The sequence below is a fragment of the Temnothorax curvispinosus genome, unplaced genomic scaffold (genome assembly GCF_003070985.1).
Source record: "Temnothorax curvispinosus isolate PA1 unplaced genomic scaffold, ASM307098v1 QBEX01009828.1, whole genome shotgun sequence".
In the NCBI taxonomy this organism is placed as follows: Eukaryota; Metazoa; Arthropoda; class Insecta; order Hymenoptera; family Formicidae; genus Temnothorax; species Temnothorax curvispinosus.
This window is the reverse complement of record NW_020219608.1, coordinates 419789-440005: the sequence shown is the minus strand read 5'-3', so window position 1 is coordinate 440005 and position 20217 is coordinate 419789. Positions and strand designations below refer to the sequence as shown.

At 33.1% G+C, this 20217-nt stretch overlaps 1 protein-coding gene across 2 annotated transcripts in view; it reads left to right on the top strand.

The window, feature by feature from the left end:
• The first annotated feature begins 4228 nt into the window (after positions 1-4228).
• LOC112459399 (octopamine receptor beta-3R-like) overlaps positions 4229-20217 on the top strand; it is an 89170-nt gene continuing 73181 nt past the window's right edge. Inside the window, exons 1-2 of one of the 2 annotated variants that reach the window (XM_025023474.1) lie at positions 4229-5501; positions 5862-6099. In XM_025023474.1, the coding sequence (XP_024879242.1) occupies positions 4851-5501; positions 5862-6099 (889 nt within the window). In that variant the 5' untranslated portion in view covers positions 4229-4850. Of the gene's footprint in view, positions 5502-5861; positions 6160-20217 lie in introns of both variants that reach the window. The other variant, XM_025023467.1, reaches the window with a different exon arrangement.

The following is a 20217-nucleotide window of genomic DNA, read 5'->3' as shown; positions in this document are numbered from 1 at the left end:
AACCACGAAAAAATATCCATAAATATTTTTACATCAATTCGAAACACCAATTTACATTCGCCGAGAATTGTTTTATTGTCTTTAAAGTATATATATATATATCTCCTTTTCACTCAACTATTCGTACTAAACTATTTTGTGTTCTTTAAAATATTATTTCTTTTTTAACTCTTGAGGGGAACATTTTTATTTTTCAAGTAGCTTTTCTGTTTCAAGTATTAGCATATTTTTTTTTAGCTTTTGAAATGCTTTTTTTCGAGGTCTCGTAACAGGATCGAGAGATTCCGGTAAGCTCGCGAATTTGTGATTCGAGGAGAAAATGCTTCCTCGCGGAGATTTCTGATTCTTCAATCACGAGATTGGATTTCGCGTAAACACGCGAGCATTCGATTACAATTTGTAACCTACGACTCACGTATAACCAGAGAAATGTACTCTATTTATTTTTTTATTTGTGTTGGCAAAAATACGCTTAATTGGTTCATTCAATGTTTTAAAAAGTTTATAATTTTTATTATTAACATCAAAAATATTAAACGAAAAAAAGAAGTGGAATTAAACAATTCTAATATATAAAATATAATATATATTTTTTATATTATATATACAATTTATTAAAATTACATTACAATATCTGCATAGATAATAAATTATAATACACTCGTTTAGTAACTTGTTAAAAATATCAGTGAGCGCTTTTATTAGATATTATTCAAGTAGAATAATTTATATTTAAGTAGAATAGTTTAATTTCAGTACAGCTCACTTCTATCTTTTTATAGATGCTAGTTTTACCACGGTAATAGAGACGTAAACTGCTTAAGGTAACAGTATCCTCTATCTATCCACTAACCCCTGTGCAAAGAATTTGATCCTCTTTTAAGGCTGTGTACGTAGACGCAAGGATTCAGGGTAGAATACGATGTTAAGGATACCACGATGAAGAAAGTCAGAAATTTTTTCACGGAAATTCGTTAAAAAGATGTTAGATGTTCATTATATCTGCTTTATATACCTTCGTTATACCTTTCTTCCTATCGTCGCAAATATAAGATACAATGATACAATTTAAAACAAAATTTATAATTCTATTATATAATCATTAAAAATTATTATCTTCTTGTGAAATATTACACATATAAAAAAATAGATGTAAATAAAAATTTAGAAGTAATACAAACAATATAAAAAGATATATTTTATCATCCATTAACTATATTATTAAATTTTGTTGTAAATATATATTTATTTTTAAATACTGAATGAAATTAATTAATGTAATACAATATGCGGCACAATATGTTTTAAATAATAATTCAAATACATTAAGTCAAGTACAATTTCATTCCTGATTTATTTTTTGTAGTTATATATTTTAATTTGCAATTAATCAGTTTACGAAAAAAGGTACATTATTTCTTTTCCAAATTATTTCAATTTAACTTCTAAATTTACACTGTGTGTTATTTAATAACCTTATCTGTTTACTTTTTATAATTAGGAATATTCTAATTTTCTTCCTCTTTACAATAAATCGCAGCCGAGTTTCACGATGAATCGCTTTAAGTGGAAGCCGCTGCCTGATTAAAAGTTTTTCTTTACTTTTGCTTTGTCTTGTAATTTCTTACGGGTAGGCGAAGCTTTGAATCGAGGGCGATTTAAATTTTGCTATACAGCAGATTCATCTTCCATTAAAAGAATTCATGACGTACTTATAATACCTATTAGTACCTATTTAAATTGCAAATATAAAGCAATATCCTTAGGATCGGGAAATCGTCTTTTGTAAATAATAAGTACAAATCTTTAATGTAAAAATTATGGAAAGATGCAAAGAGAGAACGATTAAAAATCCCTCTGTGTGTGTATATATATCTCGAATATTTCTTTTGAAAATAAAAATATTGAGATAAAAAGTTTAAAGATTTCTCGAGGTGTAATAAATATTTGTAAATATAATATATTTAGAGAGTAAATATATAATTGTTTCAATACTTCTCGTAAAAGTCAAATTCAGTAAATAACAAATTACAGTAAACAAAAAATTACAGAAAATTTGATGATTTTTCTGTTAAAATTATTTTTGAAAGTCTCTAACAAAATAAGCTTATTCCATTAAGCTCGAATAAGTTCATGATTCACTAATAAGTTTATTGTACAATGTTTATTATTTTGTACTTAATAAATGTATTTATATGTTATAATATAATCAAAATTTGACAAGAGATTTTTTAATTTTTTCGTGTTCTTTTATGCTGCGTTTGTTTATTACACTATTTTTATGTTTAATAACGTTTTTATATTTTAAATTAGTACTTATTATCACAGAAAATAATTATTATCATTATAATATACGAAAGAATAGCTGAGAAATCTCTCGCCGGAATGCATTCGCCGATTGTTATTCGAGAAACGAGGAAGAATCCTCCTTTCCTCCATTCTAAATATTTCTGCCGTAAGAACCGGAAAGTCATTAACCTCCTTTCGCCTTTAATATGCTGCCACTGTGTCACCATTCCGCCGATGACGATGTAGTAATTAAAGATCGCTGCGAGTGAACGAGCATCTAGAGAATCCGCCCGATGTTTCATTATATGTCAACTACTGATATACAGTCGTGCGATTATATAACATCCGGACAATATACCGCCGCTTTGTAATGTCGAGAAATAAAATAGGATAAAGTATTTTCATCTCATTACGCTGTTACGCATTTACGCTGGTTTCCTTTTAAGAGACGACAAACGTGACTGATAATTATGATTTACATAATCCTCGAGTTACGATTCGCGAGTGATTATGCGCTTCTCGAAATTTTCGTCAGAGAAACTTTATTTATTATTTTCGCGTCTACATTATGTGTTTCTCCTCGTTGTTATTATTATTAATATATGTTAATTAATTTTAGAACGCATCCAAGCTAATATAGAGATATAGTTTCAAACTGCTGCAACTATGACAGTAGATGAATTATGTGCGACGGTGCATCCATTGCGAGGCTCGCACAAATTGATACATTTTCGCCACTCAAATTAAAATTCAAGAACTTTGCTCACAAGTACAATAAGTGCTCGGTGAAATGCTTTTAGTAGACCTCTTGATATTGATCTAGTCTAGTCATAGCTCTAGATGTAACACGCTTAGAAATACTTGCTAAGAAATCTCTCTCTCTCTCTCTTTCTCTTTCGTGTTATAGCTACTACTAGCTAAGGGCGATTGCATTATATAGGGGTTTATCCGCAAGTAAATCCTCTTAATGGCATCGCCTGTAACACACATATATCCACTGAATCATTTAGATAACTGAAAGTTCCGAGAGGCCTTCGCGTATTAATATCCATCGTCTATCTCGTGCAAATACGTTAACAAGTATATTTTAACAAGCGTATCGCGCATTCAAGTTTAAAGTGAAAGATTAGATGTGCTAATCTTTGATCATTGGCTTTGGTGACATCCCACCTGAAATTTTCATGAAATTCAGATTGCATTATCGCATAAATTATTGATAAAATGTATATCGCGCATTAATGCAAAGAGGTGTTAAAGTAAATTAAACAAATTAATACCCTAAATTTCGTTCTTTCAAAGACAAGCGATTTATGGTTATGTGCGATTAATGACAATCCTTTGATCTTCCTCGCCGACCAAAACAAGTTAATTAAAATAAATTATTCATTTTGGTAAAATTTATATCGGTCCATCGCGGAAAGTAGATCAGACAAATCGCATTCGACGCATATACAATTGCCTGTCGTTTTACAGAGGTATTGAGTGTCATCAAAAACCTCGATGTTATCAAAAATGATGCTGAATCGAACGGTGAGGCTTATTAAACTGTTATCATGTGTGGCAATCAAAATGGAGTTTTAATCCTCAATATCATCGACCGACATTATCCCTGCAATTGATATAAAATTCGCGTCTGGACCAATAAACGAAATCATGGATATACGAAAATTAACAGTGATCCGTGCAAAACTGTCGCGAGACAATTTAGTGCGATTTAGACTAAATTGTGCGGAAAATGACGAAATGTTTGCAGGAATGCTCAAGAGACTTGATTTAGAAATTGAGGAGGATGAGTCTCATCCTAGAAAAAAATATCCACAATAATTATATATGTATATGTGAACACACAACTTATGTATAAAGAAATATATTTAATGTATGAAAAAGACCTTTGAAAAATACACTTAAGAACAACAAAGATAAAATAAAAATAAAGAATTAATCAAAAGAAAGAAAGGAATTAAAGTATATACGTAGTAAATATACATGTACATACACATTTGAGTCATTTTTGGCAGAAGTGACATACAGAATGGTGCTATACAATTTATTATTTTCCCTAACAAAGAAATTGTCGCATCACAATTGTGTATCCGCTATTGTATAAATAAAATTGGACCAGCGATACAAGAACGAAAATCACAATCACGTAACCTGAAATAAAAAATAATTTTCATACACAATTTTGAAGAATACTGCAATATTTTTTTAATTACGCAACAAAATATCCATCAATAACATCTGTAATTAATTCAAAACACAGAATTTTAAAGAATTCTGAGATACTTTTGCAATATCCAACAATACCGGATATCAATCACCACAATTACGTAATTAAATCAAAATATGAATACGTATCACGATGGTGATTTTTAAGGAGGAATAATCGATCTCCCTCTATTCGTGATGATAAAAAGAAAGAATAATTCATCCAACGATGCTCTCCTCACCACCGCGGACTCTCGAATGAAGTCCAAAACGAGCGAGGGATTATCCAAGAGAAACCGTTCTCCGTAAATAACGTAAATGGTGAATCAACCATCGACGCATTCACCGTCACCATGTTGAACGTAACGGCGATGTCGACAGGCCTACTCCGAGTAGAACCCACGTCTTCGTCGGTCCTCATCAACAACACCATTACCGCCTCCAGCACGACTATAACAGCAATCGCAAATGTATCGTCATCAGCGGAAAACCCGACGGTGGAAAATCTCCCCGAGAACGTAAACGTGCTGTTGGTGGTGATCAAGGGAATTATCATGGGTACCATCATCACCACGGCGGTATTGGGCAACATGCTGGTGATCGCCAGCGTGCGGAGGCATCGCAGATTACGCGTGGTCACCAATTGTTACGTGGTTAGTCTGGCAGCGGCCGATCTCCTGGTGGCAATGTGCGCCATGACCTTCAACGCCTCGGTGGAGCTCTCAGGAGGGAAATGGCTCTTTGGGCCGATCATGTGCGACCTGTGGAACTCGCTGGATGTTTACTTTAGCACCGCTAGCATCCTCCACCTTTGTTGTATCAGTGTGGACAGATACTACGCCATAGTGAGTCCGCTTGAGTACACGGTGATAATGAAGCAGAGTACTGTGGGATGTATGCTGGGTAGCGCTTGGGTCTTGCCGGCGCTGATAAGCTTCATTCCGATCTTCATGGGATGGTACACGACAAAAGAACACCTGGAGTACATGGTGAAGCATCCGGAGGTACGAAGGAGTTCTTTTTTTCTTTAGGCGTCTTTAGAAAGTGTTTAATGTGCAAGTTATGAATATGGAAATCGTTGTTAGCCTTATAACAATCTAACCTACCTTAGTAATCTACCTTAATGTGAAAGATGGAATATTTTAAAATTTAAAAAAAATTTAAAAGATGAAAGATTTCTAATTTTAATGATAATAACGAATTAACTTTCTTATTCTTCTCAATAATTCTTTTCGTACAATTTTTTTAAGTATCTACACTTTTTATTATGTTATTTTTATTAGCTTTTTATAGACTATTGTATCATTAGAATATTATCATGACTGAATCACCGAAGTAATTCGCGACATTCCCGGATATTTCAGAGCTGCGAGTTTCGAGTGAATTTACCATACGCGCTCATCAGTTCCTGCGTGTCCTTTTGGATCCCAGGCCTGGTGATGATTATCATGTATTACAAGATCTATAAAGAGGCGATTCGACAACGAAAAGCGCTCAGCCGGACATCCAGCAACATCGTCCTCAACAGCGTGCACCATCATCGCTCATCTACCCGGCACCATCATCATCAGCAGATGTTGCTGCAGGCCGCTGCCGATACCGGTGAGCTAGCCCTCCACACGGCACACTTCGCGGTGCCCACGGAGCTCCACGCCGTTAACGGTGAGTGGAACTCCGTCCATGTACGTGTGTTCAATTATATATTATCGATTATAAGAATGAATAGCAAAGGCCGAGATAAAAAAACTCGAGATTTTAACGAATTAACAAATACTTAAACACGTCGTGCGATATCTTAAACAAGCTCCTGATAATTTTAGAAAAAGAATTTTTATTAGAAAGGTTATTTCGTGCATGGAAATATTTAAAACATTTCATACAGAATAAAAAATACGTAATAAAGATTACTAGATTTTTATTCAACAATCTACTAGCTTGCTATATATATATATATATATATAGCAGTCTAAAAGCTACATATAACTCGCTGTATATGTAGTTATAAATTCAAATTCAAGTTCAAGGTGCAAATGTCTTGTCAGCACATAAATTTTCGAACTCGACTCGTGCGACGAAATGATAAGAATTAGCAAGCGACAGTTACACTTTGCGTCGCTAGTTTAATGCAGTAATCAAGACTTGAAACGCATATTCTCGCATCGTGCGTCTGTTGGCGCGTTCGTATATTTCGACAGAAATGGTAAATGCTCACTCGCGTGAAATCCTCTTATCTCCTTAAGCTATTATACGAACGGGAATGTCCCCTTCACTACCACGTATAGAATAGCGAGCAGAATCCGCTATTTCTACTGCAGTATCTATGGCGTATTTTGCGCGATTACGCAGCGAAACGCGTTCTATCACCCTATATAGAACCTCCCTAATAATTCTCCGCGATCCATTTTGGCGGCAACATCAGTTTAGTCCTATATTCGATCGATAACGCGATTTGATAACAGTATAATGTTCTCGAGTACAATTATTGAGAGAGATATAATATATTATTATGCAATAATAATTTACAATATTTACAAAATGTTTTCAATTTAAATTCTATAAATTAAATAATACATATTATTTTCATAGATTAGTGTCTAACAATAATCTCAATAATCTTTTATTTTATAATCTTGTAACGAAAGTTGTAGACATCTTCGAACAATTTTGTATCACTTTCTCCTTGGCACAAAAATTTTGGAAAACTAATTAGAAATATATGTAGTGTAGATATAGCATTTTCTGACATTTTGGAGAACATGTATACGTTTGGTCGCTTTGATCAACGTACAAGATTTATAAACTGATACGAAATCTTTAACACGATTTATTATGTGATGAGAGCGATTTGCAATTATCTATGATTGGCAATCGAAAACGGTAGCGAGCATTATTCACGCGGGAAAATAGGATTTCGTGGTCCATTAATAAAATCACCGTTTCAGCTATTCTCATCGTCAATGAGTGTCATAACAGTTCGCGGAATAAATGGATTCGATAAAACCTCTACTAAACCTCCGTACTTCAGAAATTTTCAAATTTCCAAAAATTAGTTAAAATTTAAATTAGACAGATTTCTTATTAAAGAATAACTTTCTATTTTTTAGAGAACCTATTGTCTTTTTCGCGAAAACATTAAAAATAATAAAGTTATTAAGGAATTGTTAAATCGTTTTAACTTGAGAATTGTTTAATCATCTCAAATATTTTATAGTCTAATTTTATAATTTTTTATTTATTTTTTTTACATAATTAAAATATATTTCTTCAGAGTTAATACAATTCTTATTAATTAAAGTAAAAATTTGAATCATAAGAGAGTGAAATAAAAATCAGTAATAAATAATATATACTTGTTAATCTCATGCGCGATTTTAATAAGCTTGACATTTCCTTGTATCAAAATTGATCAAAATTGATTTAAAATACAAATTTAAAACATTATAAAATTTGAATAGATAAATAACACGAAATATTCTCTATTTAATGAAATTGCGTGCAATTTCGATAATTCGAATGGTCAGATGTGCACGTGTGGTTCAAAGAGATTGCATTTCCCGAATATGCAATACGCTGACATACGTATATGTTTTGAAAAATAATGCTGCAGAAGTTGTTTATTGCTGCCAACAAAACACACGTGCAGACGGTCAAGCATTTCCACATTTTTTCTACTGTCAAAACCATATTCCAATTGTAAAGCAGGTATGCGTTGATGGAGGTACTTGCATTTCAGAGAGACAGAGAAAAAGAGAGAGAGAGAGAGAGATTCACGCCTTCCAATATTCTAAAACTTAAAACATCCTTATATTAATTTCTTATTGAACTGGCTCACCGTTTTCATGCAACTATAGAATTTTATTTTATTTCTTCAGTTTTCACTTTTATTGTATTTTATTTTTTGAACGATTGAATATATTGATTATATTTTAATATTTTTTACTACTAATATTAAGAAATTGTATATAGATTATGATTAGATATTCATACAATATATAATTATTTATTTATGACACATAATTATTTAAAGAAATATACAAATTAGTAATTAACTTTATTTAACATTAGAGCGGATTTCTTAATTAGATTTTTCAATTAATTTTAAAGTAATTTTAGTTTTTAAAGTATTTTAAAATTCAGGTTTTTTTAAATAAAATATAAAACTATTTGCTATTATTCACTTGAAATTGTTTTGCCAACTGCAATCATTATTACACCGATTGGCGTGGGTTATCAGATGCTCTTCATTTTAAATTGTTAAAGCGAAATGTCGGTCGATCGTTATATTATGTAGCCGCGAAATATCGGTGAAAGTTGCGCAATAATGTTGCCGTCCGCGAATTTTGTTTCCGCAGTTGCGCAATGCCTGTAGAAATTGTTGTTGAATTACAAGCGCCACGATTCAATAGAAAGCAAGACGGACAGACAAACTAAATATATAGCTGTATTTTTCCCCCGCATTTTTATGAGTTTCCTAATTCATTTGATGAGAGTGTAATCTTTCATTTTCGTTACTTAAAATATTGAGTACTAATTTTTAGGTACTCCAGGTAACTTTATTATTTTTATATATTTCGAGAATTTTTGCTTCGGGAAATTAGTTTATTTAGTTAAAATTATTCATATTTTAATGAATATATTGGATGTATACATCTATACATATTTTAATAGATAAAGATAGAGAAAGGAGGAGGAAAGAGAGAGGCACAATGTTGTCTTCAGATTGAACTCCTGCGAAAGGAGTTTGAATACACAGAAGGAATACACGGGAGAGTAATCAACAGATTTGCATATGGCTCCGGCCCGTTTCATCGAGCGTTTTCATTAGCGTAGTTTTATCTGTCGACTCGGACAGTCTGAAAATTCAATTAAACCCCATCAAGTTAGCAGTGCGTCCGTGCCAGCAGTACCTTTCCCTTCTCACTCACGAGGAAGTTAAAAATTTCGTTGGGCTAGTTTCGTCGAGAAAAAAATAATTGATCATTCCTGGAAAAAAAGTATTTTAAAAGTTGTACAAACGACTCGTTAATCGAGAAACGTGTCATGATAAAAATTTAAAACGCAGTTAATTCTCAAAGCAGAGAGCAATCTATAAAATAAGATAAAATAATTTATTATTCAGATATGTGAAAAAAGCAATTTTATATTCCATACATTTTATTTGTACAATTTTATATCTTTTTATATTATTTACTTTACTTTAATTCTCTATATTTTTACAATATTTATACAAGATTTATTTTAAAAAATTCTAGATAATATATTATTTCATAATAACTTATATCGTTAATTGTTATATAGTTATCCATTTCACATTTAGATTATACATTATCTTAATTTTATAATACTTAATATTTAAGTATTCTGTAACAATAAGTGTTATCACAATATGAAAATATGGATGACAGTTATATTTAACACTTTAAGATAAACATATTTTAATCAGAAACCGTTTATTAATTTATCATTAATAGTCGGCAACAAAAGATATTTACAATTATATAAAAAATTATACAATAAAATAAATATACCTATAATGAAATATATATAAAATAAAACTGCAAAATATAATAAATATTGTAGATTTTCGAAATGAAATAAATGACATTGAAAAATCGCGAATCTCGTACGAACAAAAATTATACTACTTTCATGAATCCGTTTTATTAAACGGAATTCTCAATGGGAGTTATTGCATCATACATTGCAACGCTGTATATATCGAGAAGTTCATCTAATGGATCTAAGTAAGATCCACACACGGAAAGCGGAAGGTATCGTAAATATTATCGACGAGAAGAGAGAGCCAATATCCCGCCTGGCAATTTCCGAAATCGGAAGCTATTTCCCGGACAGAAACCCGAACTAAAACCACTGCTTCCTCTCTTCCCGCTCTCTCTCTCTCTCTCTCTCTCTCTCTCTCTCTGTCACACACATTTGCCGAGCAATATTACGCGAACATTATGGAACGAGCCTCATTAAATTAGTTTCGGTGAGGTATTAATTAGGTCGCTAATGCGTTATTAAGGACGTCAATTGTCATGGTAATTTCTCCATCGGTGACGTAATATGCCGAAGTTCGGTGAATCAAATGCAATAAATTTAAGTCAATTTTACGATCCAGTATTCGCGTTCTGATTGATAAGAAACAAAAAATTTCACTTTTATTGCATTTTTGGTAAATCATTGATAAAACTTTAAAATATAAGTAAACAAGTTAGTTTTGTTGTGTTTTTATCGTTACTAATTATACAATTTGGAGCATATAAATTAAACATACGTATTGTTATTTATCTTATATGTATATTTATGTTGCCAAATAATTTTTGGTGCAGTTCTCATTATTTATTTATTACCGTTATTTTAATTGTAAAAATTGAATGACTCTTATTCCTATTATTTTACTTAACTTCGTAATTTCTTTCGGTCTTAAAATTCTTTATTTTGAAAATGTATGAAGATATATACAACCTCACATTGCGACTTTCTGTGCTGAAAGCTTTGCGTCAGTAATTCAGGACTTAAAACGAGGTGAATCTCGCGAAAAGAACGAGCTGACGTAACGACGGGAATAAATTAGGGAAGTTGCGTAATAAATGTAAATACGCGTGATTATGCTAAGTAGACGTGCAAGAGAGAAGGTGAGAACTTAATTTTGCCACGAAGCAGAATTGCACTTTAATTCTGTCGCCGGCACGCGACTTGACCCTCGCCACGCGAGACTTAATTAGATAAACATAATTTGCCCACACGGTATGCACTATGCAGTTGCCTGCCGTTTCGAGTTAAATTTAACCTTTCCCCACGGACAAGCACGCCGAGAATAGCAAAAATTTGTTTTATTCTTTGATTTATTTTAAATAGATTATTTTTAATAATTATATTCTTCTTTAATTTCTGGCTATTTTTATATAATTTTGTTTTAATTAACTTTTTAAAGATAATCTATGCCTCCGTATGTTATATATTTATCGAATATGAAATACATCTCGATAAAAACGAGAATTTCTTCTGAAAAAAATATTTTACAGAAAAAAGAGGATTATTCAATAATCTTCAATAGTCTTCGTGAAAGACTATTTGAGGTAGCTGTAAAGAGGATGAAACAAACCATTGAGCAAATCCCTTCTCTGACCAAATAAACGGTGATTGTGTCAACTGTAGGAGATGCAAGCGGAGCTTGCAGGTTTGTGGTATTTGCAAACCGGATTAATACACGTCCAATTTCGCTTTTTGATGGGAAATTTGATTTACAATAGCGCTCTTGTGTTGCCTACAACCGACGACTATAATCCACCACTATGACCACACATCGCACTTTTGCTTGGAGATATCTTCAGGTGCTGTTTGGCGGTATACTTTCTCAATATTTGCGCTCGTAAAGTGTCCGGTCGAGCGAACTCGATATCGCTGATTGTGGATAAATAACAAGGAAATCCCATATAATCTGTCGGGAAGTGTAATAAGAACGCCGTAATGATGCCTCGTAAATAATTTTTTTTGTAATATATTATTTTATAGAATATTAACATAGTAGATTAAATGATCTCCGGGATAACAGCTGTTCACGGCAGAAAATTAGTACGGTGAAAGAACTAGTTAGAATTATGGAAAAGGGGCAACAAATGAAATTTAATTCTACTGCACGTGACTTTTTTTAAGAACGAAATTTTCGCGAATTTCTAAAACGAATTTTTAAAATTAAATAGAACTCGACAATTTAGTTGCCGACAAAACCAGGCGAAGACAAACGCAATTTCAATTCTACGAGGAGCATTTTAGTACACCCGTATATCTCACCACACATTCTGTGAGTGGCACATATATATTAAACATAATCTACATATGCCTGTGGGGTGTGTATCTCGTGTAACTGTGCCTTTTGGCAAGCTAGATTCCGCGATTCGGCACAGCGATAAGTTTTGCCTCAAATCACTTTACCGCGCGCGGTGAATGGAAGTCTGATTAGAAGTCTTCAAAACTTCCTTCACTTCAAACTTTCGGTGGACGATATACGTCGATATCGAGGAGAACGTATTAGGAACAAACGCGGTTGATTTGGCGATTTCCTTTGACGTCGAAGTTCGCGCAGATGCAAGGTGCGAGCAAGCAACATTCTACTGCTTGCAAGGCGTCACAGTAAACATTCGATATTCAGCTCCTATGTTATGCTCTGTATTTATATTCCTGTAGTATTATATAATTTAAATTTTTTAATCTTTGTATATTACGCCGATTTATATATATCATTTGAGATATTTAGGATAACTTCCTAGCTCGTAGTAATGAAAAACATCATCAGTAATGAAGAAACGTATCGGAATTAATTTGTGACGTACAGCAATTTGAGATTACATCACACAGACCCGAGAGAAAATTCAGCCTCTGTCTGCCTGGGCGCAACTGTGCACCACCAAGCACTTTTCAACTACCCACCCCTCGATCGAAGCCCGGAGACCGATGCAAGCCGCGCGCGCGAGGTTAAGGGCGCTCGTGCATCAGTGCCGCGCAGGCGGTTGCATGCCTGTAAAAAGCGGTAGTTTAGATAGAATCTCTAGAGGAGGCGATGGCGGTAAAAGCGGTGGCAAGGTCTACGTATAAACGACGCGTGCAATGAGCTCCGACAGTCGTGACCGAGACCGCGACCACTCTCTCTTCTTTTTGCTTAGTTCGAAAAGAGTATAGTGTGTGCCTAGGAAAAAATAAAAAATAGCTTTCCTTATAAAATTTTCTTAAACGCATTCAAAAATATTTATAAAATATTTCTCTCTCTCTTTCTCTTTTCTTTTTGCAAGAAAGAAAGGACCAGCGATTCTTTCGATTGTGCCACGGCATTGTCACTATTGAAAAATTAATCAGTATCGAATGAAATGGAATTGTATAAAGACCGGATACACACACACACAATATCTAAATACAGATTGTTTCTCTGGAAGTTGATCGGGGAGATCTATTAATAATATCTAGGCAGCCCCGGATGAATAATTTCTCTGACAATATCCGTGATTACGGGTTGCGAGCGAAATTCACGATTAAAACATTGTCAAGTTATAAGCAAATCTCATGCGACATATACAAACATAATGTATAAATATTGTAAACATTAAATTAGAATATAAAATATATGTATTTGTGTAGCATATTCAAAATTAGATAGATCACGTGTGAGCGGAAGTCACAATCAAAATCAAAATGCAAGTAATTTGTTAACAAAACATTCACTTACAATACTGCAGAATACTAGTTCTTAATTGAATAAATATTTGCGAAAATGTTTGTAGTTGCTTCAACAACGAATTTGCCTTTTTATAATATAAATCACATTTGCACGTGTAGGTTCTAGCAATTTTTTTCGCGGGGAACAGGCAGAGCTATTCGACGTGACAAACGACATGAAACACGGTCAGTACGGTACTTCCAATTTTCCAGTAGCCAGTCGGAAACTTGGCTACCGTACAGATGTCAGAGTACAGAGTTCCCTCCGAACGAGAGTAGTTATCGACGAACGAGCGTGTAGAACAATGCAGAAGTTGGCGTAAAAAAGGGAAGAAAAAAAGAAGAAAAGAAACAGCCAACAAGGTCTTCGTACAATAGAATAATTTTTAACAAGTTTCTTCTTTGATCAGACAAAAGTTTAGCGAAAGACAATATCTTGCGGCAATAAATAACAACAATGGATATTTTTTCTAATATATAATGTAACATGAAGATAACAGAATTAAAGAATTTATGAGAAATAGTTATTCTTTAAATAAAACAGATAATAATTATAGAATAATTATAATAGATACTGATGATAAGATTTGAAGATTGAATAAAATTCGAACTATACCATAAAAATGTATATTCTGAAATTTCTTGACTAAAGACGTGTTGCAATCTGGTTTTATCTCTTTATACTTTTCTAATTAATTCTTAATAATTGTCCTTTTTCTCATACTACGTGTATTGGATAATAGTTTTTTCCGCAAACGCGAATAACGAATACCGTGCGGAGAACCATCAGCGACAATACAGCAACGAAACGCAATATCGAATTCTCATTCCGCAGTCTTTGTTCGCTTTCCGCGAATAAAGGGGAAACGAATTTGCTTGGCCGCTTTTATTTATTGTTCATACGAAAGAAAAAAAAACGATTAGGAAAGAGAAAGAATAAAATAGCAAACATTTTGCTTCTTTAGGCAGATTCGAGATCGGGATAAATATTATTAAACAATATTTATTCGATAACATTTATATTTTCTTTCATTAATTAAATAATCACGTCGCAAATTAAGCTTCCATGTAAAACTTTGTGTGTGTGCGTGGGTTGACGAAAGTTACTTTTTCTTAAAACATTATTAAAAATTCCACGCCGTAATATTTGTATTGATAGATCGTAATCAATAGAAGCAAAGATATAAAATAAATCACTGAACATTTTTCGTTTTCAGTATAAAAATCACAAAAAAGAAATATTCTTATTAAAAATTATTCAGCATTATAAAACCTCGACTCTTATTCTCATATGTGAACGCGAAGAAAATTCCTCTCTCTCATTGTTTGCGGACAAATAAACGTGTGAAATGTAAGATAAATGGTCGAAGGATGTTTCTAACCGCGGAACAAGAGATGAAGAAAAAGACAGAGCGAGGAGAAAGAAATAGAGAGACAAATGAGATGCGTTCCGTGCTCATATCCATCGCGTGTCAAGTTCAACAGATCGTCATTGGTTGGTCTGTTTGCCAGCACGGTCAGCCAAGAAGAGAACTTGCAAAAATTGGCTCACGCAACCTTAACCTTCGACCGCGAAAGTGCTTTCGCGGCCATGGCTCTGTTGTGACGCGCCGAATTTATCGTTATTGTCGTTGCGAAATTCAGCATTTCCCTTTTCGGGATATGCATTTTGAGATAACGGCCGTGATTATCGGTATAAATCGCGCGGTCGTTTATCTCTGCAGTTAAAACCGCATGCAATTGTGAAATTCACGATAAATTCACAAGATTTATTTCATTAAAATAAAATTCGTAAAATCAAAACACCTTTTTTCTAATTTTATAGAGAATATGTATCTTTATTTTTTATTCCTATTTAATATTTATAGAAAGCAAAATTTTGTGTAAAAAAATAGAACAGCTACTTTTATATATAATTTAATGTATATAGAATAACGATTTTATTTTAATATAATTTGAAGAATTACTAAAATATTTTATAAGATATTCTAAAATCGAGAGAGAGAGAGAGAGAGAAGTTACGAAAAAATTACTTAATTAAAATTACTCAATTAAAATTATTTAATTAAAATTCAAATTATTCGAATAAAAAGAAATCGTGCGATCTTATTTTTTCTAAATATCTAAAAAAAGGCATGTTAAATCGATACTCGTATCTCTCGACGTCTCCTCGAAAGTTTTGAAGTTTATTGTTCACTCTTTTCCGCGATGCTGATTCTCTCGCTGCGCTAACTTCGTGAGCGGCTGTCATAGCATAATTTTGACAGTTGTGTATTCTGTTGCTAATTAGCGCGCGCGTAGCGCGCGTCTGGTGATGTATATTAATAATACTACATTTCTCCATAAAATTCAAATACCGAGTAAAAGCAGAAATACAAATATGCCGAAATTACTTTTGCAAGATATAAAAGTTGACCTACTTCTCTTCGTCCAAATCAAAGTGTGGAGTTTTGCGGATATTCTCGCGAGTGTTCTCGAGCGAATTTCGAATGACGAGAATCAAATAGTGCAATAGAATGAATCGATTGCGCTGATGATGGGTAAACACGAAGGGCGAACTACAATAGTAATTGCGAATGAAATCCCTTTGACGCTGTAACATTCAAAATTGCTCGTGTAAGGAACGAAACCATCGTTGACACAAATCATCGCGCTAACTAAATTGTTAAACAACTCATTATACGTTAAACAGAGATATCGTTAAATTATTATATCAAATAAATCACGTTAAATAAATCACTACGTTAAATAAATCGTTAAACTAAATGAACTTCCAGGTTAAACGAATATCATTCCTGTTTCATATCTTTATACTTAAAGCAAAATCGCTGTAAAGAGGAAAAGTGGGTGGAAAAAATTCAAATTGCTCAAAAAGTTTATTCTCGAAATAGGACTCATATGTTATAGCATATATCATATACCACATATTAAAAGCTGCAGATCTCGAGTGGACATAAATTGCGGGATATCTGGTACGCCAATTAATGCATATGCATTAACGCACGGTTATTTCGCAAAATGTCGGCGTCGTTGACAGTTTCTGCACGTTCTATCGTTCTTCATTGTACATCGCGTCCCATTGTTCTTCTTTATCGTTCGAAAGCTAATTATAATCGGCCTTTGTTAAGCGCATAATACGGGAACCTGCGCGGGCGCACCGCGCGCAGAATTTGCATAGTCGCAACACAAACCAAATTCATTTAAGCGGGCACATATATGCGCGCAAGCGCGCGAACTACGCGCTCGTTTGATCGATTTCCTTTTCGCGCCAAGTGTTTCAATAACGTAAATTTAAATCATGGATAAAATCAAGAGAATTCGAGTGTGCGTGTTTTGTTCCATTTATTGACGTTTTGAGTCTGCAAATCCACGGCAAATTTAGCAGTTTTGGGTAAACAGCGGAATGAACGCCGATGTAGTTATCGTTTTATTATCGCGCGATTCAACATCGGATATAATTGTTTGTTTATGCCCGTTCGTCATAATTCGCGATTATTTTAGCTCAGGGAATATCATATTGTATATATATGTATACATATATCTATCAATCTGCATTATGGCTAAATAAACTCTGAGCTAATTGACGAGGAATTTGCACGAAGTTTATCGATTGACGGATAATTAATAATTTAATTAACAAAAATCAATATTTATTACTCATTAGTAAGATATTGATAAAATATAGAATGTAAAACATGGAAAACACGCATCCATTTTAGACTATGATACATGTCAAAATTCAGAAAAAAAAATTTATCTATTATTTGTATGTGTATTCTATATAATGTGTTTTATGTATGTGTATATGTATGTGCGTATACTCTTATTTTTTTGTGTTAGAGAGAGCATATAATCATAAATAAGAATTTGTTATAGATTATGGACCGTCTAAAACATTTCTGTGCTTCAAAGCATATAAAAAAATAACATTCAAAATAAATATAAAACTTTGAACACTACCCAACAGAATCTAAAATAAATATAATCTGTTATTTTTTTCGAATATGAAAAGTAAATAAAGTATTAAACAAAATAAATCAAAACAATAAAAAAGTCAAGATTTTATGAATAATCTTATATCTTTATTTTTGTTTTCAGTTGACATTTAATTAGTAATTTTATTTAAACTACAGTTATAGTGTGCGACACTTAATCTGTATTTTTAATCGACGGGATTTTATTGAGGCACTACGATTATATGTATAGGTTTTTATTATTGAAAAGCGTATTTACGAGCGCAGCGGACAAACACCCTGAATGAAGCTTGATTAATGGCTACTGCTAATTGGTTCATTTGTTCAGAGATATCACTGTGCACTGCAGGACATCCTGCGCTCTTTGATTTTCACTATTCACACATCTGATAGTAATTTATTTGTAACGGTTCGTTGCATTTGTTTGCAGAACGAAATTTTAACAAAACGGTTTTCTCTTAGTAGCTGATAAATAATTAATCAAAGTATTCTTACGATGGAAGCATTTATATGCTAGATAAATGGAAAATAGAAATAAATGACAAAGTAAAATAAAATAACTGAATAAGCATACAAATTAAAATAAAATAAAATAAAATATTATAGTACTGTTACACTATTATATAGTTCCAAAGAAATAGATATAAAATAATTATTAGATACTATTAAAAAAATTATCAGAATACATTAATTATCTTACATTAATTAAGAAATTGAAACGAAAAACATCATTGGAGGAACCACCAAAGATATTACGATACATCCTGTATATAGAACGTCATAACTCTGTTAATACACGATAAAAAGGAAGTTGTCAACTGTAATTTTTGTATGCTAAAGCAATGTAAGAAAGTTTTCAAAGTGCCTTCCGCAAATTCTGAATGATATAATGCAGGATGTTTCAAAGATATCCTAGTAGTAAGGTATTTCATTGCGCACACACAAAGTAAATAGCATCAAGCGGTAAGCACGGAATAGCGAATCGTAATCCACGTCGAAATATGCAAATGGTTTCTTCTTTGCTGTTACATTGCAAAGCGCAGTCGGCTGTCTGGCTTTTCCTTCGCTTCAATGTGCAGAAATCCTTTTGAGAAGGAAAAGCCCTTTGTATCTCATAATTTTAATCAGCATTCCCGTATCGAGTAAGTTAACTTTGATCAAAGTACTTCGCGTCAACCTTCATCGCAATTCTGAAAGATCGAAGAATATCTTATAAAGTGCAGAAATTTGCAAAATTGTCACGTATTGTAAGCTATCTTTTCACCTAACTTACAAGTTTTAATTTATTAAAAATTTTCTAAAAATTCAGATCGTTGTTTTTATATTTATTTTCATTTATCATAAAATTAAACGATGAATTCGTGTATCGGAATGTTTCAAGGTTTTAACGTTGAGAGAGAGAAAAAGAGAGAGAGATTGATTGATTGATTGATTGGTATGTATTTATGCCCAAGCAAAGCTAAAGGGCAAGAATAAAACAGCGCATATGTACATAGAAAGAATATGTGTGTTACCACTAACATTACAAACGCAGCTTATAATATAACTAACATAGGTAACATATCGCATATAACTAAGAACTAACTTAAAACTATAACTTAAAACTAAAGAACCTTTAAACTGAAGAAAAGAAAATATTAATAAAAATAATAACCCGCAGACACGACCTAACACGCAAATTCAGACGAGAACAAATAGGCTCGAAGAAGACTTTTAAATGATGGAAACGAAGACGCAGATGTAATATGAACCGGGAGGGATTGCCAGAAGTAAACACCTGAGAGATGGAAGGAATTTCTATAAGTAACGGTCCTATGTGCAGGAATATGAAAGGAATGAGAAGAAGTGACCAACCGATCAGATCTTCTGAGCGATGGATCAAGGGTAGTGAAAAGTTCCCGCAAATACATCGGCGAATCCATATGGAGTAACCTATACAATTGGCAACCCAAGAAGTACAGCCTTCTGTTCTCAACTGAAAGCCACCCCAGACGACGCCTAAATGGAGTTATATGCTCATCCAGTCGCAAGTTGTAGATAAATCTGATACAGCAAAGAGAGAGAGAGAGAAAGAGAGAGAGAGAGAGAGAGAGAGAGAGAGAGAGAGAGAGAGAGAGAAAGGAAAAGGGAGAGAACGAAAGTGACTTTGAAATCTTTAGTAATATTCAACGGCACACATTGATATCGAACATCGATAGAATGTTCATTTTAATGATACCTCAATTCAATGACTGATCAGTTTTTATGCGTAGGATGAGCTCAAAGATGAATTTTTCAGTCGGCTTGATATGGTCGATTTAAGCTTCACGTGCCGCTTCATTATTCTTTCATGACACGTGCGTGAAGTATAAAAGGAGGGTCCACATTATCGAGCCAAACCGCGAACCGAATCTCGAGCAGAACTTGCAGACGAACCTCAAATCGAACTCCATCGCGAACCGCGAACATGAGTTAAAATTTTTTGAAGTCAAATCTCGTATTGAAATTTATAATAAAATTTATATAAATTCTTAATACATGTATGCAAAATGCA